Here is a 25,844-nt window from a genome sequence, read left to right as displayed (position 1 = left end):
TTACTCCTGGTGCAGAAATTCAAGTGGCTCAGATTTGTTTTATGGCTTGTGACCATCCGTCTTCCTCTTGATCACATTCCAGAGATTTTCAATAGGGTTCAGGTCTGGAGATTGGACTGTCCATGACAGAATCTTGATCTTAGAGTTGGGGAACATTATCACATCAGAAGGAAGTAAGTTTTTCCCAGGACAACCTTGTATGTGGCTAGATTGCACCCTTAACAAATACCAGCAGATCATCACCATCACCAAATTTCACAGTAGGTGCTATACACTGTGGAATGTAGTCCTCCATCTAACCAATAGATGACCAGGTATTGGGCAAAGCTGAAAATTGGACTCATCAGAGAAAATGACCTTTCTCCAGTCCCCCACAGTCCAGTCCTTATGGTCTTTTGGCAAACCTCAGCCTGGTTCCTCTTTGCTTTTTATTGATAAAGGACTTTTTTTTCTAGCATTCTAGCTAGACTTCAGTCCTGCCTCTTCACCACAGCTGCCATTTGACATTCTTTTTGTAGGTCACTTGATGCCATCCTATGGTTGTTGAGTGACATTAGAATAAGTTGGCGGTCATCTCGGTCAGTGGAGAGTCTTTTTCGCCCTCTGTTGGTCTGTAGATTTGTTGTCTCCAATGTCTGCTGCTTGACCTTGTTCTTATGAATTGCTTTGAAATTTTAAGGATGGAGGCAGCCTGATGCTCACTGTATCCCTCTGCTAGTAAAGCCAGAATTTAACTTCTTTTCCTTACTCAAATCTTTTCTTTTTTTTTCTTTTTGGTTTGGCCAATAGTTAGTATTTGACTCAAATTACTTTTGAGGTACTGCTAGCACTGTTTTTGCCATAAGATTTGGGTCAGGTGGTCACCTAATCAGTATTTCATTAAGCAGAATGAGGTGTGCCTGTGTTGGAATTCATACATGTAGGGATGCTGATTTAAGAAAGATTTGGAGTGGTCTCTTATTTTTTACATAGCTGTACATCACCATATCTACAGAGTGCTGCAAAGTAAATCATGGATTTAAACAATATTTTTTTCAATTGTTTGTTCTTTAGTGGGAGACCGCAGAGATAATGTTAACGACTTAGGCAGTTATTCTCTCTCTCTCTCTCTCTCTCTCTCTCTCTCTCTCTATCATTTGCAGCATGATTGGGAGAATTATATCCCTCTGTATCAAAATATGGCAAATAATTAATTATTTTTATCAGTACTGATGCAATAATGTGTTTTACTTGTGGTAGACTGAGCGATACCAAAAAGACTTGTCCTGAAGAAAAAAAGGGGATGATGTGATATAGGTAAAAAGCAAAAAACACCTGCCACTGAAACTAATACCACTGAACCAACTGACACCATTGATGCACATGGGAGCAGGGTCATTATTTCAGCATCTTTAATTAACTTCAAGGCTTATCTGTGCCTATACTTTTGAATTCCTAAAATTGGGTGATCCGATCAAAAATGTTTGTGCATTTGTGGTGTGATGAGACACAAGAGAAGTGACTCCCATAATCAACCAACACACCCAGGAGCCTTCAATCATTACAAGCCCATCTCAAGAGCAAGCAATCAGGTTTAGTGGCCTGCAGCCAAAAAGGAGACTCAGTTCCAGTAACAGGTGACCAGAAATTTTGGGAGGCCCAAATGCCAGGAGGTAAAGCTGAGGTTGCTGAAGTAAGAGTACAGTGAGGCAAGGCAACAGAACAGGACTGAGCTTCAGAACACAGTCAGGAAAAAACTGCTAACCCTGCATTATTCCAAGTAGCATAGTATGAGGGGCAGGAAATGCACTGCTTTTAATGAGAACCTGTTCAGCCAACTTCTTTGCTCTGAAGGGGTGACTGACCAGCACTTCCATTACCCCTGTAATGACAGGGAGAGTGAGGGAGAAAAAGCTGGGGTATTGCAGGGCATTGATATCTCTACCATAACCTTCTATGAAGGATGTCCAGGAGGTTGTTAGTGCTGCCAAAAACAGTTTGGCACCAGTCCCCATCAGAGTGCCATGCTGCATCCGCAAAACTAACAGCATTGTGGCTGACCCCACACAACGCTCACACACACTCTTCACCCTCCTGCCATCTGGACAGAGGTACTGGACATTCAGGCCCTCACAACCAGACTGTGTAACAGTTTCTTTCCTCAAGCCATCAGGCTCCTCAACACCCAGGACTGAATTGCACAAAAACTCTCTGTCTCTCTCTCTCACACACACACACACACACACACACACACACACACATATACACCCAGAACTGTACAAGACTAAAGAGAACTAAACTGTACAAAACTCTCTCTCTCTCTCTCTCTCTCTCTCTCTCTCACACAAACACAGTCTCTTTCACCTGTGTGGACACACACACACACACACATAACTTATATTGTTCACTATTTATTGAACTACCTCAAACCTTGTTATTATTTCATTATGTTGTTATGTTTATATTTATGTTTATGCCTATTTCTATTCGCACTACCTCAACCGCTGCTCCTCTGTACATCATTTCTTTTTTATTCCATTTCATTTTTTTTTACATTTCACTACACGTTCTTTTTTCTTTCGGTGCTAAGTGTCTTGTTTTTGTGTTGTCTTTTTCTTTTTGTACTTACTGTTTTTGCACTGTCTTGTCTTTGCTCTGTTTGTACCTAGTTGCACACTTTGCACTTTATGTGGCAAGGACATAAACCTCGGTCCTAGCTCTGTGTTGTTTTTTTTCATATTTTGATCTTTATGTTGTATGTTTCTGTAGCACCAGGTCCTGGAGAAACGTTGTTTCATTTCACTATGTACTGCGTCAGCTATATGTGGTTGAAATGACAATAAAGCTTCTTGAATTGAATACATGTCTATAACAGGTGCTGCAGGCCTGGAGAATTGTCATGGTGGTATGGAGGAGCAGAAGGGAAGCTCCAGCAGTGGAAATTCACAGATGGTTTCTGGATTCTAATGACTCTGAAAGCTGTTTCTGAAAGCTCACATAACATTAGGCAAGAATCTTCAATATTTCTACAAAGCGACTACTATATGAAACTACTATTTTACATGTGTCCGAAGGAGTTTCTTGCTTTAGACAGCAATTAAACCAGAAGGTTATGGTCATTGAACTGCTGGATGTCCAGGCGGTGCTCTGAAAATACCTAGTTACAAAATCCAGAGCCACAGCCAGCAAACAGACAAACAGTCTAAACTGACCATCTACTAGCTGCTTTGAGGTGCCACTCAGGTTCGAAATATTGAGACTGTGTTTCTTTCCAGAGCTAAACAAAAAAATGTAGAAAAACGTAGAAAAAAAGTTTATTATAGTTACCTAATTAACATACAGTTAGATGCCAAATATGCCATGCCAAACATAAAGCCAGTACCTTTGATCTGAAGCTAAATCTGAAGCTGTTAAATAGTAGATTTATTGTAATCATTTATTGTAAATGAAACTGTTATAGATCAGGAGTTCTCTGTTTAGTAGATATGTGGATTAAATTAAATGTGCATGTAGCATTAAATGAAGCTTGTATTCCCAGACATAAATATACACTTTTCCTTCATTTAACTGGCAGAGGAAGAGGTATTGCAGTTAATTCTAATTATATTCTAAGAATTGTTTTTAAAATGATTGACACTAACCTAACATACATAGGTGCAATGAAATTCTACCCAGTCATTTCCACTAAGTTCTAGTTACAGACCCCCTGGGCTGTATTCTGAATATCTTTGTAGCTCTGTGGATTGCATCTTAAACCTGGTTGTTTGATGGATAGAAATCATAGGTTCTTATTTAATACTGTACTAAAATTAAGAAAATACTCCACCACAGATACATAAACACTGTTGGCCTGTAATAGTAATTTGATAATAATGAGTATTAATAGTAATATAAATAATGAGATTTTTCAAAATCTGGTCACAACAAATCAGTGATTTAAATGCTTTACTAAAAGACTGAACTAATCCTCATCAAAGTCAGGTTTCTAACCTATATATTCCTTTAAACAGATACCACCAGAAACATCAACCCTATATTATTTAAAAAAATAATAATAAAGAAATAAGGTCATGAATTTTAAGATTGTGTCATAAATGGACAACCTTAGTCTGGTAAATCTGCTGGCAAGTGCCAAAGGACAAGGGATGCTAATGCCCCACTGGAGATAATTATAATGAAGTTCTTCAATTGCAAGTATAAACTAAAGGTTATCAATATTACTTGGGTTAAAAAAAAACCTTTCATGCAAGAACCAACAGGTGACCTTTTACTCAGATTGGGCAGTAAAGATTCATACAGTGAAAAGTTTGACTCAGTTTGTTAGCATCTGTGGATCCTGCGGTTCTGAAATGGAGTAAAAAAATAAGAGGTTTACACAAAAAAACCTAGATTTATTATTATTAGTAGTAGTAGTAGTAGTATTCGTGAATTAATTGATTTAATTCTAAGGTTCTCTAAATGTAGGTTTAATTTTACATTGAATCCAATCAAAATCATATCACCAGCTTTAGATCAATGACATATTAACAGATTCAGAACGACTATTTATTACAATATGTATATATGGTGTTCTAATCTGTACAACATACTCTCATATAGATAATTTGTCGTATACATGGGACTATACTCCAAAATACAGAACTGTTTATATTCTAACATTATATATACTGTACATATTATAATATTTTATTCTCTGATCATGCACCATTTTGCTGACTGTATGAGAAAATAAAGTTGCTAAAAGACCTGGAGGTATGAGTACTCCAAGTTTGAGAGCAGCTGCATCCTTTAAGAATTAATCAATCATCCTATGAACAAGGTGATAAACCAGGTGAACTATTGCCATGGAAGATTTAATTGGAAAACAAGAATTAAATCAAATCAATTATAAATAATGCTGCTGCTATAATATATCCAAATAAAATTACTGCTGCATTTAAGTGAGGTGACAAAGAATTGTGCAATACAGAGATTAAAACTGATCTAAATCTGAACCGTTTATAGAATGTATATGAATAGAAAAAACTAATTGGAAATACAATCAACAATATGAAATCCAGAAAATGGTGAGACCAGATCCTTGAATAAAAAGAAATAAATTCATACTAATGCACATGTTTCTAAATGCATTTCAGAACAAGAGCCTTCCTGTCTTAATGAATGGTGCTCTAATTATACTACTTCCAAAATGAGGGAAACTCTCTAACAAATATGAGAATATGAGGCCAAAAAAGGCTGTTGGCAGAAATAATGAACAAAGACCAGTACTATACTAAATATTATATATAATGCGATGGTAGCCTGAAACTACATTACCCATCAGCCCATTTATGTTACATGAGCTTCTCACATGCCTCACCACCCTCACCTGTGTCAAATTATGCCTTGTTATAACATATAGCACCCTATATGTAGTTCTGTGGGCTATGTGTTTCTTCGTAGCTTTTGTTGTGTTATGTTTTGATCTTTGTCTGGGGTCCATGTTCATGCTAATAGTCTTGTTTGTGTTTACTTCATTTAAACAAAAGCTTGCAACTCCCTAACTATTTATATCTGACAAGCAACTATACCAATTCAAGGATACAGCAGGCTTTTTACGTTCCATCAGGGCTCATGAATAGGAAATGCCTGATGTAGGAACAGCCAGGGAGGAGGGAATGGATTGATGCCAAGTTGGAACGGCTTGAGGCAATGTGCCTCCTAAGTAAATTTTTGGAAAAAGATGTGAGCATCTCCCGCCCTGAGAATGTGGTTCTGTCTGTATGGCTGAGGTCATCTACATCCCTTCCATGTCACTCCATCTCCTTGCTCCACTGAGTATGTAACACCATCTCCTTGCAGCATTTGAAAGCTTTATTTAGAAAGCTTTCTGTTAGATTCTAAACAAATGTCAAAGACAAAAAAAAAACAGCCAACAATCAGATGAGGTACTAACAACATGAATTCGGCAAGAATCAGTATTGAGAAACCCAGAACTAGAATAAAAAAACAAAAAAGACTTTAACAACAAGAAGCATATTCTTTGCAAAGAATGGGATGACTGAGAGTCCTTAAATGCTGTAGTGGTGTGGTTGAGTCCAGTTGTCTGAAAGTTGTAATGGGTGGTGGAGTCTTTGGTGGCCATTTTTATAGGCTGTGCAGTTTTATCGGAGGTTAAATTGTATGCTGGTTCCAGCAAAGACATAACAGGAGCCCACTGAAGACAACTTTAAGAAGAAGAAGGCCACAAGGTGGAGCTTGCATTACTCCCCAAACCACAGTGGCCCCTACCTCAGATGATACCCTCTCTCAATGGTGCAGTCGTGGAGGTGGTGTGATGGGAGTCCAGAGACTTTGATTGGTATTTAGGCAGAATCACTATGTGATACTGGGTTTCAGTACTTTCTAAGATCATTAAGGTGATACAAATAGACAGGACTTGGAGACACTTAGCATGACAGTGAGATAGCCAGTGTGTGATTTTTCTCTCCCTCCAGGAAATCTGAGGATTGTGGGCTTACATTCACAGGAATTCTACAACTTCGGCTAACTTAGTCACAACAGTGATAAATAAAGCTCTTTTTTTTGCTCCTGGTGCATGGCACAGACACTGAGGGTTAACAGACTGATATTCCTCAATGGGGCCTCCATCCATTGCGTTGAGGGGGTGATGCAATTTCTGAAGGAGTAGCTGGAGTTTCTTAGTAAGGTTGTGGTATATGAAGCATACAGCAGAGACAATCAATGTTGAAATGTAACAGATAGCACAATCTCTCTTTTTGATGCATTTGGCATTTCACAGTGGTTAGCTTGACCTGGCCAAGCTGCAGGGAATCTGTTGCAGGGAATTTACTTACTCCACCTTAAATCTAGAGCAATTGATTCTGGCAGGCTAATTCCAAGAGTATCTCTGCATTGAGTCTGTGATGCTACAAAGGTTTTTTAAAATCGACCAAGAAGAAGAGAGAACACTGGTGTACTTAACTTTATCCTCCCATGGGAACACCAGCACACTCCAGATTACCTGCACCATCCATGAATGCAAATGCACATATACAGCTTTTATTAGGAAAGCTTTCAGTCAGATCCAAAATAAAAGGCAAACGTAAACTTGTAAACAAGTTAAAAAAACAAACAAACAGCAGGACTGTTATAGGTAAGTCTAAGGGTAATGTAGTGTTGGCCTTGACATGTCTAAAACAATTCCAATTCCATTAGCTATTAAAAAAACATTATTATGGTAAGAATGAACAAATACTGATGGTCCTCAGTTTTCTCAATGCAAAAAAGCTAATTCCATTGGTCAGTAGAAAAACTCACAGACCAAATGTTGATGGAACAAGAATTACACAGCTTCAGAATTGATTACAGTTATCAGAATTGATACAATTACAGCTTCTGATAAAATGGATGAGGAAAAGCTCAATCTCTCAATTCTCAATTCTCTCAATCCAGCTGTCACAAAGCCCATGCAGACTGGGCACAAACTTAAGTGCTATGAAATGCCAAAGGTGCCATAAAAGAGGACTTTGCTTTTCCTGCAACTCCAAACACCAGGTCATCCAATGTTCCAAACATCCTCCATTACAAGACACACAATAACATCATGAGTAAATCGCCTGTACTCATCTCCTCAGTTTTCATCATTAAAAGACACTTCAGTGTTAGAGTGTGTATTTCAGCATGGATTGACAGAGGGTAGCATTAGGCCCATTAGCAAACAATATTCCATCTACAGCACCACCAAAGGTAAAGTACTCAGTGAATGGGAAGGTTATGACCCAGAGATGTTCTGGACCTCCTCCTTTGCAACAATTTCCATGGCCATCACCCTGATTGCCCAGTTTCTCCCAGGGGGTAGGGGGCTGGGTCTGTTACAGTGAGGGAAAAAATTATTTGATCCCCTGCTGATTTTGTACGTTTGCCCACTGACAAAGAAATGATCAGTCTGTAATTTTAATGGTAGGTGTATTTGAACAGTGAGAGACAGAATAACAACAAAAAAATCCAGAAAAACACATTTCAGAAAAAGTTCTACATTGATTTGCATTTTAATGAGTGAAATAAGTACTTGATCCCCTATCAGTCAGAAAGATTTCTGGCTCCCAGGTGTCTTTTACACAGGTAACGAGCTGAGATTACAGTAGGAGCACTCTCGGGGAGTGCTCTTAATCTCAGCTCGTTAACTGTATGAAAGACACCTGTCCATAGAAGGAAGCAATCAATCAGATTCCAAACTCTCCATCATGGACAAGACCAAAGAGCTGTCCATGGATGTCAGGGACAAGATTGTAGACCTACACAAGGCTGGAATGAGCTACAAGACCATCGCCAAGCAGCTTGGTGAGAAAGTGACAACAGTTGGTGCGATTATTAACAAATGGAAGAAACACAAAAGGACTGTCAATCTTCCTCGGTCTGGGGCTCCATGCAAGATCTCACCCCATGGAGTTTCAATGATCATGAGAACGGCGAGGAATCAGCCCAGAATTACACTGGAGGATTTTGTCAATGATCTCAAGGCAGCTGGGACCATAGTCACCAAGAAAACAATTGGTAACACACTACGCCGTGAAAGACTGAAATCCAGTAGCGCCCACAAGGTCCCCCTGATAAAGAAAGCACATGTACAGGCTGAACTTCATCTGAAGTTTGCCAGTGAACATCTGAATGATTCAGAGGAGAACTGGGTGAAAGTGTTGTGGTCAAATGAGACCAAAATCCAGCTCTTTGGCATCAACTCAACTCGCCGTGTTTGGAGGAGGAGGAATGCTGCCTATGACCCCAAGTACACCATCCCCAGGTGACAGGACAACTGCACTGCATCAAAGGGACGATGGACAGGGCCATGTACCATTAAATCTTGGATGAGAACCTCCTACCCTCAGCCAGGGCATTGAAAATGGGTCGTGGATGGATATTCCAGCCTGACAATGACCCAAAACACACGGCCAAGGCAACAAAGGAGTGGTTCAGAAAGAAGCAAATTAAGGTCCTGTTGTGGCCTAGCCAGTCTCCAGACATTAATCCCATAGAAAATCTGTGGAGGGAGCTGAAGGGTCAGCCACAAAACCTTAATGACTTGGAGAGGATCTGCAAAGAGGAGTGGGCCCAAATTCCTTGAGATGTGAGATGTGTGCAAACCTGGTGGCCAACTACAAGAAATGTCTGACGTCTGTGATTGCCAACAAGGGTTTGGCACCAAGTACTAAGTCATGTTTTGCAAAGGGGTCAAATACTTATTTCACTCAATAAAATGCAAATCAATGTAGAATTTTTTTGAAATGTGTTTTTCTGGATTTTTTTGTTGTTATTCTGTCTCTCACTGTTCAGATACACCTACCATTAAAATTACAGACTGATCATTTCTTTGTCAGTGGGCAAACGTACAAAATCAGCAGGGGATCAAATAATTTTTTCCCTCACTGTATGTCTATGTCAGAATTGGCTATAAACTCCAACTCCCAAACTGCTTTTCAGCTGACAAAAATGTCTTCAAACTTCACTTCCTAATCTACCTCACAGACTACAACCATGCTTGCCTTAGAAGTCCAGTTCATGCAGCACATACTAAAATACCAAGTCTCACTGTCTGCCTTAGAAAGCTGATGCCACTACCTACCTGGTTGCACCTGCCTGTCAATTGTTTGATTGACCTTCCACCCTCAAACAGGTTGATTACTTTCCACCCACCTTCACACATGCTGGGTTCTACACAGGTACCAAAACATGGGAGGAGGTTCCATATGTACTGTATGCCAACGTAAAGGATGCATACAGAGCCACCCCGCTGCCTGCACTGGGGAAAGCAGACCACAACCTTATTCTGCTTCAGCCTCACTATAAACCAAGAGTGAGAAGACTACCAACAACCACACGCTCTTTCAGGAAGGGGTCTCCTGAGGCTGAGCAGATCCTGAGAGACTGCTTCAGGGACACAGACTGGGATGTACTGCAGGGCTCGCACAGTGGGAACATTGATGAGGTTGTTGACTGCACTACTGACTACATCAACTTCTGTATGGACATTGTTGTTTCAGTAAGAACTGTATGCAAACAACAAGCCCTGGATCACAAGTGACATTAAGAGACTTCTGAACAAGAAGGATAGTGATCAGCAGGAGCTTAAGCATGTGCAGAATGAACTAAAAGTCCAGCTCAGGGAGGCAAAGGAGCAGTACAGGAGGAAGCTGGAGCAAATGTTGCAAAACAACAGCATGAAGGAAGTGTGGAGCAGGATGAAGATGAAGACTATAACCAGATGTAGCTCGAAGCAGGATAACACCATTGAAGGAGGTGTGGGAAGAGCGAACCAGCTGAACAATTTCTTCAGCAGGTTTGATGACCCCAACTCATTCACACCTCAGTGCACTGCACCCCCCACCCCCACTTTCGCTTTCAATCTACCCACTGAGAACAACTATGGCACAGAGGAGTAGAATATCCCTCCACCCATGATCACAGCAGCCCAGGTGTGCAGAGAGCTGAGGAGGCTCCGTCCCAGCAAAGCTGCAGGCCCAGATAAAGTATCTCCACGACTACTGAAGGCCTGCGCAATGGAGCTGGGAGACCCTTTACAGCACATCTTTAACCTGAGTCTGGAACAGGAGAGGGTATCTCGGCCATGGAAAACATCCTGCATCATCCCAGTCCCAAAGAAACCACGCCCTGGAGAACTGAATGACTTCAGGCCAGTCGCCCTGACATCTCACATAATGAAGACCATGGAGTGAGTGCTGCTACACCACATTAGGCCACAGGCCCGCCACGCCCTCGACCTCTGCAGTTTGCATACCAGGAGAAGGTGGGAGTGGAGGATGCCATTACCTACATGCTTCACAGATCCCTCTCTCACCTGGACAGCGGCAGCGGGGCTGTGAGAATAACATTTTTCAAATAACAACCATCCAGCCGCTGCTCCTCAGAGACAAACTAACAGAGATGGGAGTAAGCTCACACCTGATCGCGTGGATCACAGACTACTTGACAGGCAGACCTCAGTATGTGAGACTGGGGGATTGCAGGTCTGACACTGTGGTCAGCAGTATGGGAGCATCACAAGGGACTGTGCTCTCTGAGAGTTCTGCCACGTGCAAAAGTTCACGGATGACACTGCTATCATTGGCTGCATTAGGAAGGGTCAGGAGGAGGAGTACAAAAAACTGATACAGGACTTTGTTGCATTGTGTGATGTTAACCATCTGCACCTAAACACCACAAAGACAAGGGAGATGGTGGTGGACTTCAGGAGGCCCAGGCCTCAACCTGAGCCTGTGACTATCAATGGTGACTGTGTGGAGGTTGTCAAGACCTACAAATACCCTGGAGTACAGCTGGATGAAAAAATGGACTGGACTGCCAACACAGACGCTCTGTGCAGGAAAGGACAGAGCCGGCTGTACTTCCTAAGAAGGCTGGCTTCCTTTAACATCTGCAAAAAGCTGCTGCAGATGTTCTATCAGACTGTTGTGGCGAGTGCCCTCTTCTGTGTGGCAGTGTGCTGGGGAGGCAGCATAAAGAAGAAGGACGCATCATGTCTGGACATGCTGGTGAGGAAGGTGGGCTCGATTGTGGGCTCAGAACTGGACAGCCTGACATCAGTGGCAAAGAGGAGGGCACTGAGCAGGCTCCTGTCCATCATGGACAATCCATTTCATCCACTGTACAGCATCATCTCCAGACAGAGGAGCAGCTTCAGTGACAGGTTGCTGTCACTGAAGCTGCTGAGGAGTGAGGAGGTCGTTCCTCCCCCATGCAATGCGACTCTTTAATTCCACTCGGGGTGGGGGTGGGAAAAGTCAGTGCTGACACTACTCTCTCTCTCTCTGTCCTGGACTGTACAATAAACTACACACTATGCACAATACACTCCGGTTTATACAGAACTCTCAATAAACTGAGATTTGCACAGGACTCATAAACACACAGTTTTTGCACATAAACAGTTTTTGCACATCACATCACTACATCTGTACATTCAAACACTTGTTTCTCTATATTTATTCCTTAAATCTCTGTATTTAGTATTTTTCTGCTAGATTTTGTTAAATTGTATAATATCTTGTTATTTGTTATATTTTTTGTTATATTTTTGTACCCTTAAATCTGGGTATTTTAGTGTTTTTTAGTGTTGTTATATTCTTCTTATTTTATCTATTACCTGTGCTTATGGATACTGCTGCAACCTGTAAATTTCCCTTTGGGATGAATAAAGTATCTATCTATCTATCTATCTATCTATCTATCTATCTATCTATCTATCTATCTATCAATCAGACAAAAAACCAGCTCCCTCTTGTGCTGTGTGCAGGCTGAGAGCTGACCGGTGCTTCAGATGCTGCTGCATCCAGCCATTCCTTCATCTGCAGTTGCTCCAGCCAGCCTAGCTCTGATTCTCATGAAAACGTCATCCATGGATGATCTGAATCCCTCTGTGTAGCACATAATGTATGCTGCAATTGAATAGAGATGGCCAAAATAAGAATGGGCCATACACCTCCTCCTCTCGCTGTCAGGGGAAGCTCTGCTTATGAGACAGCAGCTGCTGAAAGTGAAGGTGCTGCAAAAGGCTAGCCAGGACCCTGAACAAACACTGACAAAATTTCCAGGTCCTGATACTCCTGGAGCTTGGCTTTCTTTTTGTCTTTGTACAGCATCTCATGGACTCCTGTCTGTGGTGCATGCTGTGTGAAGAGTTGGACACAGAGCAAATCCTCAATCTGGTTGTGCTACCACAGCTACCACATGGATCCTGGCAGAAACAGTGAAATGGGTCTTCTGCGACCAACCAGCTCCTCTGGTTGAAGCCATCTAGCAAGTGCATGATCACCTCAGCTGCCCTCCTCCTCACTCTTTCTCCAATATGTGGTTCCAGCTACCCATAACTAACTCATTATGCATTGCAGTGTTTGCCTGATGTTTGTCCCTTACCTGCTTTTTGACTTTTGGAGCAACCCAGAATTTATATACATGTAAATATAATAGGAAATATCAAGATGTGAAGTCTGTCTATGCTATACATTTATAAACTTATGAATGATTCTCATGATTGTGGTATCTTTTAGCTCAGTCCTTAAATGAAGGATTCATAGCTAATATATTATCTCTGTACATTCATTTTGGTTTGGTATCTTTAGGTATATTATTTTATTCTAGCTTATTTAGTATTCCAGTCAAGAAATCCAGTCTTAATTTGTCTGTCTTCGATCTGTCTGCATGATCATCTGTCTCTTACCCGCTCAGGACCCCCAGAACCAAGTTAAGAACAAAAAATGAGCCAATGATGATTAGAGTAACAAAATAAAGCCATGGCCAGGAGTTCCCTACAGCATCATTCACCTGGGAATAAGGACAAATAGGAAAGATGGAGAAATGGAAAGAGAGAGGGATGATTAGCATATGACTGTTTAATAACAACATAATGGGCCTTTCTTGTTAATAAATAAAACAGCTGCCTTTCTCTTGCACTCTGTTCTTTCTCCTTATGAGATGAAAGATGCTCCATTAGCCAAAGTGTTGTTCTACTCTGATGTTAGACAACAGAGTCCATAACGCACACTCATACACATACCGCACATGCACATGCATGTTGCTTACCCACTCAACACCCCAAGAACCAGATTTAGAACGAAAAAGGATCCAAAGATGACGAGACTGACAAAATAGACCCAGGGAAGCTCATAGCCCATAGCATCCTGCATCTAAAAGGGAAAGGGAAGGAAGCACAGTTAGGAAAAGAAAGAGAGTGAGAGAGAGAGAAGAGGGTGAAAAGAATTTAAGCCAAAATAATGGATGCTAGGAAGTTGCTGTAACTACTTGAGGGGCACTTAGGCTGTATTCAGAGCATTATATGGCAGAAGGTATGTCAATGGATATATGGGAAAGAATATTTAAGGGTGATTAGTATACTGGGTGGCCCATTCTGTGTAGATGGATATCACTGCTGCCTACCTAATACACACCTATTGGATTGCATGCTAATACAAATCTCTTAAATAAATAAATAAATAAATACATTTGGATAATTGGTACTTAATTCTCCAGTGTATATACACTATATGGCTAAATATTTATGGACACCTGACCATTTCTCTTAGATGTCCACAAACTTTCAACCATACAATATATATAATATAATATATATTACAATATGTATATATAATATAATTGCATATATGCATTTCAAACCATGATTCACATACAGTATACTTTGGTAGAATAAAATAGATTTTAGAAATATAATAATTGCATTAATATTACATTTGCAATATGTTAGAGTATTAGTACACCATATATATTCATACATTTTGTATTACATGTTATTACACAAATTCTATGTATATTTTTGAGATATTTGCTTTTCAACTTGTAAGTAAGCTTCATCTATAAGTAGTCTGTTCTCGAAAGCCAGCGGCAAACATATTTTTACACATTGTGAGAATATTTTTTTGGTCAAACACTAGAGTAATGTTAACTTTGTGGTATGCAACAGCTCTGAGTTGAATTTCCCTCATTACCACTCTTAGCCCTATTAGTTATTACTAATAAGTTGTACTAACCCTTGTGTTGTTTGCTAGTTATCTCTATAAACTTGCTGATACAGTCTTATTTCTCTGTAAAGAGTAGTCACTTCTCACCTCCCATTTCAATCAGTTCATTATATAGCAGACTTGTGACTAGGTACAGTATGTCCTGTTATTATGGTTTTCCCATTTGCTTTCACAACTGAGCCTACCAAGTAAGCTGAATTCTGATAACTGAAAATATTGGACTGAAAAATCATAAAGTAGAAATGACGAGGATCCTGCACTGAGCCTTATGTAGAGTCTGTGAAAAGCAAATGTATATCTTTTTTATTTCATCTGATATGACCCTAGGTCTAGAAAATAAAAGTAAAAAGTTGCCATCTTGTGTCATAAATTATAAAACTCTTGGGGATGCAAAAGAGAGTCTTGTGATTGTGTCCAAGGTTGGTGAAAGGTTTTATTTGATGAGGACCAATGACCTTTTGGTTGATTTAGTAGTATGAAGCTTCTCAGTAATGACCAGAATGACAGTATCTGTGGATCGTGCTGCTTTGAAACTAGACTGGTTAGGATATTGGAAGTTATTTTTGATAAGGTAGAGAGATAGTTGATTGTACACATTGTAATCAAGAATTGTATAAAGAATGGAGAAAAATGATAGCAGTTGGTAGTTACTGATGTCTGGGGTGTCTGGAGTGCTTTTTTTAGGATGGGAAGAACCTTTGCGATCCTGAAAGCATGCTGTACAGGTTGTGGAGTCATGAATTATGGAAGAGCACAAGGGGAGACAGACTGAAGGGGAGAAGGTCTTGTGTGTTCCCCTACATCTGGGGTACTCAATAGGCGGACTCCGGTCCGCTACCAGACTCAGACACGGTTAAATCTGGACCAACACCAAAACCAACATGCTAATTTAATCATAATCCAAATGAGTTTTCAATGGAGTGCGCAATTGTGATTCCACACTATATATCTTTGAGGCTTCTACTTGGTTTGGCTGCTTCATCTATGTCCAATCACAGCAGCTGTAACAGCATCACTATAGCAACGTCACCACTACTCACTCACTCACTCACTCAAGGCAGCCAGATTTATCTACCGGTTACGTGTTCTGGGCCAGGCAGGTGAACAGGCAGTCTCATTGTTTGCGAGCAGTGAGGAGCAGTGCAAATATCGATAACTGACTTTTTTTTGCTGACTTAAAGTGAAAATGGCGTGCTCAAAGCTGGCTGTTGATAAGAAAAGAAAAGTTGATTTTGAAAACCGTGAGTTTAAGAGTGAGTGGACAGAAAAATATGCATTCCAATAACCAATGTGTTAATCTGCAACGAGACGGTAGCAATCATCAGAAGTGGTAACGTGAAATGCCAATATGAAACCAAGCATGCACATTTTGAACAAAATTACCCTCAGAACACAGAGGTAAGGACCACAAAAATAAACCAGCTGAAATCATCCTATGAAGCTACAAGCAGTGTAATAGTTAGATCAGCCACACAACAGGAGCGGGCAACAGAAGCCTCACTAAGAGCAGCATGGGTCCTGGGAAAACACAAGAAACCCTTCTCTGATGCTGAAATAGTCAAGACGTGTATGAGTGAAGTGGTGACTGCTCTGTTTGAAGGGACTCAAAAGGATGAAATAATCCAGAAAATAAGCCAAATACCCTGTTCTGATTCTACTGATGCAAGACGAACTGAAATACTTGCTGATGATTTGCTTGAACAACTTAGCTCTGCTAAAAAAAAAGCCAAATTTATTTCATTGGCTGTGGATGAATCCAGAAAAGGGAAAAAGGAGAATTTCATGAAGATGTTTTGGGTCTCACAAACCTCCATGGACACACAAGGGGGGGATGACAGTTATGAAGCAGTGACACACAAGCTTTGAGGCAGAGAGATACACCTGAAGCATGTTGTTTCCATTGCTACTGATGCCGTGCCATGTATGATTGGGAAAGAGAGGGGATTAGTGTCACACTTGAGAATTCACCACCCTGACCTCATGGCATACCACTGCATAATTCACCAGATGGTTTTGTGTGCCAGCCTTGGAGAAAGGTACTCAGAAGTCATGACAACAGTCATGAAACTTGTCAACTATCTGAGAGCATCCTCTGCTCTGCAACATCGTTTGTTGCGCTCATTTCTAACAGAGGTGAATGCAACATTTGATGATTTGCTCCTTTACAACAATGTCCGGTGGCTTAGTAAAGGTAAGGTACTGGAGCGGTTTTGGGCACTGCGGGAGACATTTCTGTTGGATCAGAAGAGTGCAAAAGCCAAACCGTTTGTGGATTTCATGAAGAATGAAGAGGAAATGGAAATTGTTGCTTTTCTAACTGACATTACTTCCCATCTCAATGAACTTAATATGAAGGGCAAAAACAGCACAGTGTGTGACCTCATGTCAGCTGTCCGTGCTTTCCAGAGGAAGCTGGAGGTGTTCAAATGTGACTTACAGCAGGACCTGCTTCACTTCCCAAGACTTTTGGATCAGACTGCAGGAAAACATCAACATCATTATGCTGAATTCCTGGACAAGCTGATTAAAAATTTCCAAACTCACTTTGAAGATTTCCCTCTGGGAAAACAAGTCTTGCTGTGCATCGAAAATTCATTTCTTGTCAAAAATATTGCAGAATTCTCATATGAAGCCACGAAAGTCTTCCCATGGGCCAGTGCTGCTTCTCTGCAAACAGAGCTAGTTGAGCTCCAAGAAAACCTAGCACTGCAGGAATCTCACTGTGACCCTGTCACCTTCTGGACGAAGATGGTTACTGCAGCAGGTGTTCCCCTCCTGCAGAACATGGCCCTTCAAATTCTCACCATGTTTCCCTCATGGTGACTGCTGTGTATCTGCCTTTTCAACCATGAACATGGTGAAAAACACATACCGCAGCACACTCACCAATGAACATCAGTGCCTCTGCCTAGCCCCCACGCCTTTTATGCCCAAGTTTAAACAACTGGTGGCACAAAGAAGGTGTCACCTTTCACACTAAAAGGCCTACCATGTCGTTTTTTTGTGTATAGTTCAAAAGTTTTGAGGATTGCCTTTTTTTGTTGGAGTTCTCTATTTGGAATTTGACAGTCACATTTCCGGACCTCGGACTGAATGGAAATTTGGTAAGTGGACCTTTCAAAGTTTATATTTGAGTACCCCTGCCCTACATGGTACATTTAGTAGCAGACTACCCAATTTTTAGTTGAGCAAAAGTAGTCTTAAAGTATATTAAAGAAAGTAGCACTTAACATTTGGTTGCATATTGCATGCAATAACTGCATAGCGCTGGGGACCCGCTGGGGACCCAACAACATCAAACTGTTGCATTCCTTTTTTTCTAGTCTTGCACTGCTTCTTAATGTGAAGATGAAGTCATTTGTTGGATGATAGGAATGGTGTTTGTTGTCACAGGGGAAGTCCTTTTGGGCTTCCTTCACATACAAGCATTTCTGAAGTGGCATATCAGCCTATGACTGGACCTCCAATGCTACAAAAAGACACATATGAACATCATCTGAACAAGAGCGGAACAGCCTCTGGCCTGTTAGACACGTAAGATTGTTGGCTTAGGAGAAGTTTGCCATAGTGGAGAGCCACTAGTTGTTGTGGAGTGGTACAGATTTTTGCATTGTTTATTTTAGAATTGTGCTAAAAAAAATTCTACCTTTTTCTCAACTGAACACATTTTGCCATATGGTTTCGCAAAATGTAAGCAGACTTGGATTTTATTAATGGGCATCCATGTAGCTACCCTACACCATTGAAACATGAAACTGTCATCACACTCAAGTAGCCCCAGTGCTTGCCAAATATTTCTGCAGCTCCTTTAATGTTGTTGTAGGTCTCTTGGTAGCTTGATAAATAATTTCTTGTTCTTTGGTAAATTTTGGAGGGATTTTTAGTAATGCCACTGTTGTGCCCCAATTTTCTACACTTATCGATAATAACCTTTATATTGTAGAACTTGGTATAGTTTGTACCCCTACTGTGATTAATAACTTTTGACAATTTGATAATTGCCCATTTTTTTGAAAATGGTTTGTTAATTCTGATATATGAAATGAGATGCTAATACTTCATGTACTTTGATCCCTTGACTTGTTTCACTCATGCCTTTCTTTTGCTCTCATTGTGCATTAACCATTTTTCCTGGCCTCTGGCTTGTGATTTTGATCATTGACTTTCATGGACTAACTTTGTTTTAATAAAAACATTTGCTCATGGAGACTCAAACTTCTCGTGAGTCTCAGACTTTAGACTCAAATATCTCTGAGGCCATTTAGTCGTTTGACTTTGATATGTACCCCAATATTATTCTTTATTATAAATGCATTTTATGTGAGTTATTTAATGATAATTAAAGGGCATAGTTGATGAGGTGATTAACAGTTTTGAGATGAGCAATGACAGCTAAAAATGAACAGCTAAAAGTTACAGTCTAGATAGATAAATGCACACACACTTACCAATGGACAGCTGAAGCTCTTACTGAGGCTGTAGCCTAGCACATTTAATTTTACATCTTCAAACCTCAAACTTTGTATCTATAGTGCTATAGTGTTGAGAACTTTGGCAGTTCTATAGCAAATCCACAAATATGTAAGACGTTATGGCTCAAGGCTCTAAAATCTTTTCCTGATAATGGAAAAATCCATAGACTTTCACAAATGAAAGGCTACAACTGAGCAACATGTTTTGCATATTAATTATTATTGCCGTACTTACCATTTTGAGCTACCATTGTTCGATGCATCATCATAAGTTGTTGCAATTGTCATATGCCTGTCATCATGAATACTCCCAGCATGAAGAATGCGCATGCCCATGACCAATGTGGAGACTCTATCTCTAATTTCCAGCTACTGCACAAACTCACAATGACAATTTTCAATTTGACCCAATTTAGGCTTTAGAATCATAAAATGGGAGTCAGTGGGGCCATGTAGTCCATATACAGAAAACAGTCATTGGTTACACTTACACAGAGAGCAACAGAACCTATGTTTCTTTCTTTTTTGACATGGACATGACTGGATTCAAAGGGACAAATGTTGATCCAGATTGCATCTGGAATCAAGTGGGGAAATGGGTAAGACTTGAATCACTACTTCTTACTTGACCATTAAAATTCACTCTGTAGGTCACATAACAGTGGTTAAAGTGATCAGTCTGTTTTCACATTCTTAGTGGAATCCATTACTGTTACGGAACAAGGCAAATCATTCAAATGCAGATTGATGCCTGAGAGTCTCAACACTGTCTGAGTAGACCAGCATTAGGCAACAGCCGAAAATTGCCATGAAGAACTTTAGGGCCAGATGAACTGCCTCATTTTCAGGAAGTTTTTGTGTTCTGATCGCTCCACCAGTACCACCAGTACCACACTGCCTCAATCTTGAAAACTATTTCACACTATCTCAGTAATTGACTGTAAGTTGAAAGCCAAACTTGAACAAGGAGCTCAGAGACAGGTTTATGACATACGGGAAATACTAACTGAAGGTAGCCAAAACAACATTTCAGGAGCGTGGATCAATGTGAGGGAACATGATAAACAAACATTAGGCCCTAGGTGGAAAGATTGCAGAACCACTCACAAATATGATAACAGCCAGAATATCACATAATCTTATCCTGTATTAAAATAAAGACATTAGGTAGAATACAAGAAATTGTGATGAATTGTTCTCTGCATATTTGTTCCTCTTCTTTTTTTCTCTTTGACAGATGCTGAGAAACCAGATGATTTGGGGGAGAAATTCATCAAGCTGAGAAACCAAAATTCTTGTAACCACTGACTCCTGAAGATCTTCTGGAATATTCTGTATACATTAATATTTGCTGTATATTACTGAACTGCATTGCTTTTTGGATTGCATTTTACATGCCACATGCAAACAATGGCACCACTATATTGAGGCTCTATTTGCTATATGTTGCTCAACTATTCTTCCTCTTACTAGAGAACGTTTGAGTGTTCTTTATTTGCTTCCTTTCATGAGTGTACACAGGTACATCTTTTGGTTTGTACATCTAATATCTGAACGTGACACATGCTCAATCTTGCAAAGCCACATAACCTGACTAGTTGATATCCCAGAACAAAGCCTCATATATCTCCATTTCATGGCCCAGATATCTGACCACACAGGCTGAGGTTGTCAGTCACAGGGGTCAGTGTCTGCATACTGGATGGATTGTTCCACTGCTAGCTGAAGAATAGCTAACATACTTACACTAGCATATGCCACAGGTGATGTAGCATTCTTGACCATCATTAATAAGTTTTATTGCCTTCCCCAAAGAGTTATTACTGTTTCTGAACTCAGCCACACATGAAGGTGTAGTGTATGTTTTGGGACCACCAGTGATATGGGCAAAGCCAACATGCTTCTGAGTCATTATATTATCCAGAACACCCACCATGGAGCTCAGGTGAGTTTTACTGGAAACATATAATCCTAAATAGGATGTATTTCAGGTTTATTTCATCTTTTATTTTATTATTTAATGTTTACATACACTTTCTAAGTATTAAGTGTCATTGACTTAATTGACTAACTTAATCTTTCAGACCATCCTATCCCTCATAGTTAATTTGTGCTTCCTGAATGACATTTCTTTTCGTAAACAATTGTTTGCCCAGATGTTAATGGTATCTTCAGTTGTTTAGAAGTAGTACCTAATCAGTTGTGGAGGGCCACAGTTGTCTTCTAAGATCTTGGCTAATTGGCTAGAATTTTTCCATGTTATCAAGAGCAAAGAAAATGTGTTGACCCTTAAATACCCCAAAACAAAACTAAAACAGACAGAAACCGGTCTCTAATCAATTGTTTTAAAATGACCACTTATATAATGAAAGTCTATGCCCCAGTTGACTTGCTAACAGAAATGTTTGGTGGAATGCAGCATGTGGAGTAAAATCTGACTTGTCATTAGCCTAGGTGTTGGCAAACCTGTTACAGGCACCTGTGAGCTGCCACCCAAAATATTTATTTATATTACATACTCTACACTCACTACTTTACATTGTAGCAGAGTGTCATGTCTTCAGTGTTGTCACATGAAAATATATAATAAAATATTTATTATTTTATTTTATTTTATTTATTATATTTTTATAATACAATAAATTGTATTGGAGAATATTTGTATTTGTTAAACAAATGAAAAAAAAAAATCCCTATCTGCCCATGACCTTATTGCTTGCATATTAAAAGATATAGATAAATGAATTATATAGTGGATTATAGTTTATAGTTCACTTCATATTACCATATAAGGGTGAGAACAATTAATTCAATTAATTCATATGATTATTCATTGTCTGTTGTTTTTTTATGCTATTTTAGTCATGTTTATGTTTTGCTTATATTCCTCCCAAATGTTATTTAGGGTGCATTTACAGAAAATGTGAAAGACTGTCATTGGCATTACATCCTACTCAACTCTGAATACAGCCCTTAGAGAACAGCAGCTGAAATAAGGAGGTATAAAACACAGCCCCTTCTATTGTCATGGATGTTTCATCATAAGGATCTGAATAAGCTCATAAATCAGTGAATGGACTCTCCATTATGTTATTATAGAAGAGAGAAGAGTAGTCCATACAAACAACTGGTGAACATTGACAATAGCAGTGTGGCATATTAAAAACATGAACCGATAAATCATTCTTATTCATTTTTAGGTGAAAGCATGTCAAGCAAAGTCAAGCATTAGCAAGATTACTCAACTGAACACGCTGTAATAGAGGCATAGAGAAAAAGAAGGAGCATAGACACAGAAGAAGAGACAGGATAATTTGAGCATTTACTTCATATAATGAAATAACTGTCAACATTCCTCTGAGATCCCAAGTACATTTTCATTTAATTGGATTTCTGGTGTTGTGATAAAAACATCCCACACTTATAAAGTGTAACTGTTCAAAATGTAAAGGTCAAATATCACAGGCAACAGGTTAAAATTATTTAGAAGTACATGGTTCTCCAATTATCCTATCTCATCACTTAAGCAGTGTACACACATACACACAAACACATACCATACACACTGGTCTCTGGTGCCTAATTCTTGTCCTAGTCACACACCTGGCTGTCTTTTAACAATTCTTATGTTTTTATTACTTATTTAGTATAAATTGGCTTCTTATAATCTAGGATGAGGTATTTTAGTTGTTGAATTATACCAGACTCACCCAATACAGGACATCTGTCCAGCCCTCCATGGTGATGCACTGAAACACTGTCAGCATGGCGAATGCAAAGTTATCAAAGTTTGTAATCCCATCATTTGGTCCCTCCCATCCCATTATGCACTGGGTGATATTGGGTGGGGTGCAGTGCCTCCCATGGGCATTATTTGGGGCACAAGGTGCAGGCTTCTCCTCAGCTATAGGCCCTAAGGCACAAATGATTAGGTACATAATTGTGTTTATGAATTTACAATACAGTACTTCTCACATTTCAAATGCTAAAATTAGACATAATGTCTCATTATGATCCATCAAATGTGACAAAGAATAATAAGCAGTTTCCTGTAATAACATAACTCAGCCTGAAAATGATAACAACCTGAAAGGCATAGGTTTGTTATGACACTTTTTAAATTGACACTGACCTTTTTGTCCATTTCTGAAGAAAAAGCATGCACGGTGCATCTTCCCCATGAAGAGTTCTAGGCCAATGATGGCGTAGATGATGATCACAAAGAGTACAAGCAAAGCGATGTGTAGCAGAGGAACCATGGCCTTAATTATGGAGTTCAACACTACTTGTAAACCTGAAGCAACATTGAAAATCATGTTGGTGCAACTGGAATGTATGCCAGGTAGAAAACATCAATGCTTTACTATTTCTCCAGTCTATGCCGCACTCCATGAACACTATTAATATTAATGAATACTAGCTTTCACTGACTGAGTACTTTACCTCTTCATAATTATTTGCTAGATTTGAAAGTGTATTTGTGTTTGTTTGTGTATGACTCACTGGGAACACCAGACACCAATCGTAAGGGTCTCAGTACTCTGAAAGCACGCAGGGCCTTCACATCAAAGCCTGCTGCCTTCCCTCCAATAGGTGTCCCTCCGTCTCCTTTTGTGGCCTGTTCTAATATAGCACTGAACAACCTGTTGGAGAAATAGACATGGGCAGAGAGAGAGAGATTTATTATGTTAATAGATACAAAAACATATTATTTGCCAACTGCAATAACAGTGTCAGTCAAAAAAGCAAGCAAGGGTGAAGTGATCAGAAATCAGGCTAGACTAGTGTAAATATAAGATCAAAATAATAAACAAACAAACAAACAGGATCAGAACCAGAAATGCAATTGAGAACAAAGGTCTTTTGAACATCACTAGATGTGGCTAGGAGTTAGACCTCATAAAGATAGTGTGTTTGAATTTAAGTGTTTGTCCATCCATTAGTGTGGAGGAAGACTAAGTAGGCAGGCAGAACTGGTGGCACTGGGCTTGTATTTATGTAATCTGTGCTTTTCAGCAAACATTTGAAAATTCAAAAAAAAAAAAAAACAGGTCAACTTAACACAAAAGTGGTTTACCAAAAGTGTACCTTTTGCTCTGGCAAGTTCATGTTCACCGGCCAAATCAGCATAGGAAACTGTCCATCCTGCAGCTGACTCAACCTTGATGGGAAGGATAATCCTCCACCACTATCTATCCTTTTGGACTACCTAGAATTTTAATAGCTGTAGTGCCAGAAATCAATGAGTGATCCACTTATTGGCATCCCCTTATATGAGTTTATCACCACTGTAGAATCCAGTGTGTGAAGGTGTGTAGGAAGACTTGGGAGGCAGAGATCATTTTAATTGTATTTCTCTTTGGCCAGAAGACTTTGGTGTTTTCTTACAGGATTTAGGTGGGATAGTCTTAATTTCTCTTCCTGCATACTAAAAAAAATGGTGGTTCCTTCATACTCCACATCACTTTTATGTTTAAACACTTGAAGCAGACTGGCTAAAAAATATTTCTTTCCTGTAGAATCACTCACAGTATTAGATATATCCATGAGGCTGCATATGGTTTGTCCATTTAAGGGCTGTTTTCCATGTAGTATCTGGTAAAGCTCTCATAATCTACAGGTTAATCCATGAGGTCATGTGCAAATCCTACACCAATGATTAGTGCAATATTGGTATCAAACAAAGAATTAATCTTAATTGACTGTTTTTTTATGTAAGTGACAGATATCATGCCCCCTTGTTGAACTTTTGCCCTGCTGAATAGGAGGTAACCTAGGTTACCTGCTAGCTAATAGCATATTTTGAAGTCCAGTGATGCATCTTGTACTGAGTTATGATACATGCTTCCACGTTATGTCTTTGTTTACAGTAACATGTGCATTTTGTTTTGATTCACTTGTTGTCTCCAACTGTCATTGGTTGTTTCCCGCATATATGTCCTGATTACTTGCACATTTTTAGTTGGTCTTTTAATTTGTTTGTATATGTAAACCATCACATGTGTTTGTCCTGTGTGACGTAATGTTCAGAGTTTGCCCATCCGTCATTACTGAGCCTTTGCTCTGTGTTCCAAGTTCCTGGTTTTTGGGTTGTTTTCTCATCCATGCTCTTCCAGCCTTCAATATCCTGCTCCTGTTTGACACTGAGAGCCTCCAGTCATGCCTGAGGACAATGGCATGGCCTCCCACATTATGCTATAGCCTAAACCTGACAAAAGCCTGAACATCCTAACCCAGTGTCATGTTTCTGCCTGACAGAGCCCATTGTCGTCTCATGGACACCACTGATATCCAGCTTCAACATTCAACTTCAACACCTGCTATGGCACTGAAAGGAATGGAGGGATGTGTTGAACCCATGCAACTTTAACATACCAAAGCTAACTGCTGTGGTTAATTAACTTAATTTTTCCATACATGTGCCCTCAGCAGATCTTTATAATGTTTCAGGAACAATTGACTCTGGGGCAGACAGGAACTTCGTCAACTGTGCCCACATGAAGAAATTCAATCCGCTCCAACACCCCATCACAGGTAAGCCCTGGACAGTGGGTCCAAAAGAGGAGGGTCAATCCCCAATAATACTAAACCCCTCTTCATTTGTGTCAGTGCTTTGCATGAAGAATGCCTATCCCTATTCACATCACAATCATGACCTAGTTGTGCTCAGATTTCCCTGGATGTACACTCCCAGATCTCCTGGGCAGATTTAACAGAGAGACCCACTGTCTTTTCAGACATGAAGATGTGGAGACCCTTTTTTCCACATCCAATTCAGTTGAAAATCCTGAAGCCAGGTCTAGAGTAGAAATTCCCAAAAGTATAAAGTCCAAAGGGCCACAGTCTCTCTTCCTGATTGTCCATA

The 25,844-nt window shown here is 39.8% G+C and overlaps 1 protein-coding gene across 16 annotated transcripts in view; it reads right to left on the bottom strand.

Moving 5' to 3' along the window:
- The window catches only part of cacna1c (calcium channel, voltage-dependent, L type, alpha 1C subunit), a 181,172-nt gene that overhangs the window by 87,211 nt on the left and 68,117 nt on the right, over window positions 1-25,844 (bottom strand). For 13 of the 16 annotated variants that reach the window (XM_058417795.1, XM_058417797.1, XM_058417799.1 and 10 more), the window contains 4 exons: window positions 23,483-23,622; window positions 23,112-23,273; window positions 22,690-22,892; window positions 13,193-13,296 (listed from right to left, as the gene is read on the bottom strand). In XM_058417795.1, the coding sequence (XP_058273778.1) occupies window positions 13,193-13,296; window positions 22,690-22,892; window positions 23,112-23,273; window positions 23,483-23,622 (609 nt within the window). Of the gene's footprint in view, window positions 1-13,192; window positions 13,297-13,554; window positions 13,659-22,689; window positions 22,893-23,111; window positions 23,274-23,482; window positions 23,623-25,844 lie in introns of those variants that run through there. The other 3 variants (XM_058417785.1, XM_058417801.1, XM_058417800.1) reach the window with 2 other exon arrangements.

Source organism: Hemibagrus wyckioides, linkage group LG19 (assembly GCF_019097595.1).
Source record: "Hemibagrus wyckioides isolate EC202008001 linkage group LG19, SWU_Hwy_1.0, whole genome shotgun sequence".
In the NCBI taxonomy this organism is placed as follows: Eukaryota; Metazoa; Chordata; class Actinopteri; order Siluriformes; family Bagridae; genus Hemibagrus; species Hemibagrus wyckioides.
The sequence above is the reverse complement of the archived record's forward strand: the minus strand, read 5'-3'. Positions and strand labels throughout refer to the sequence as shown.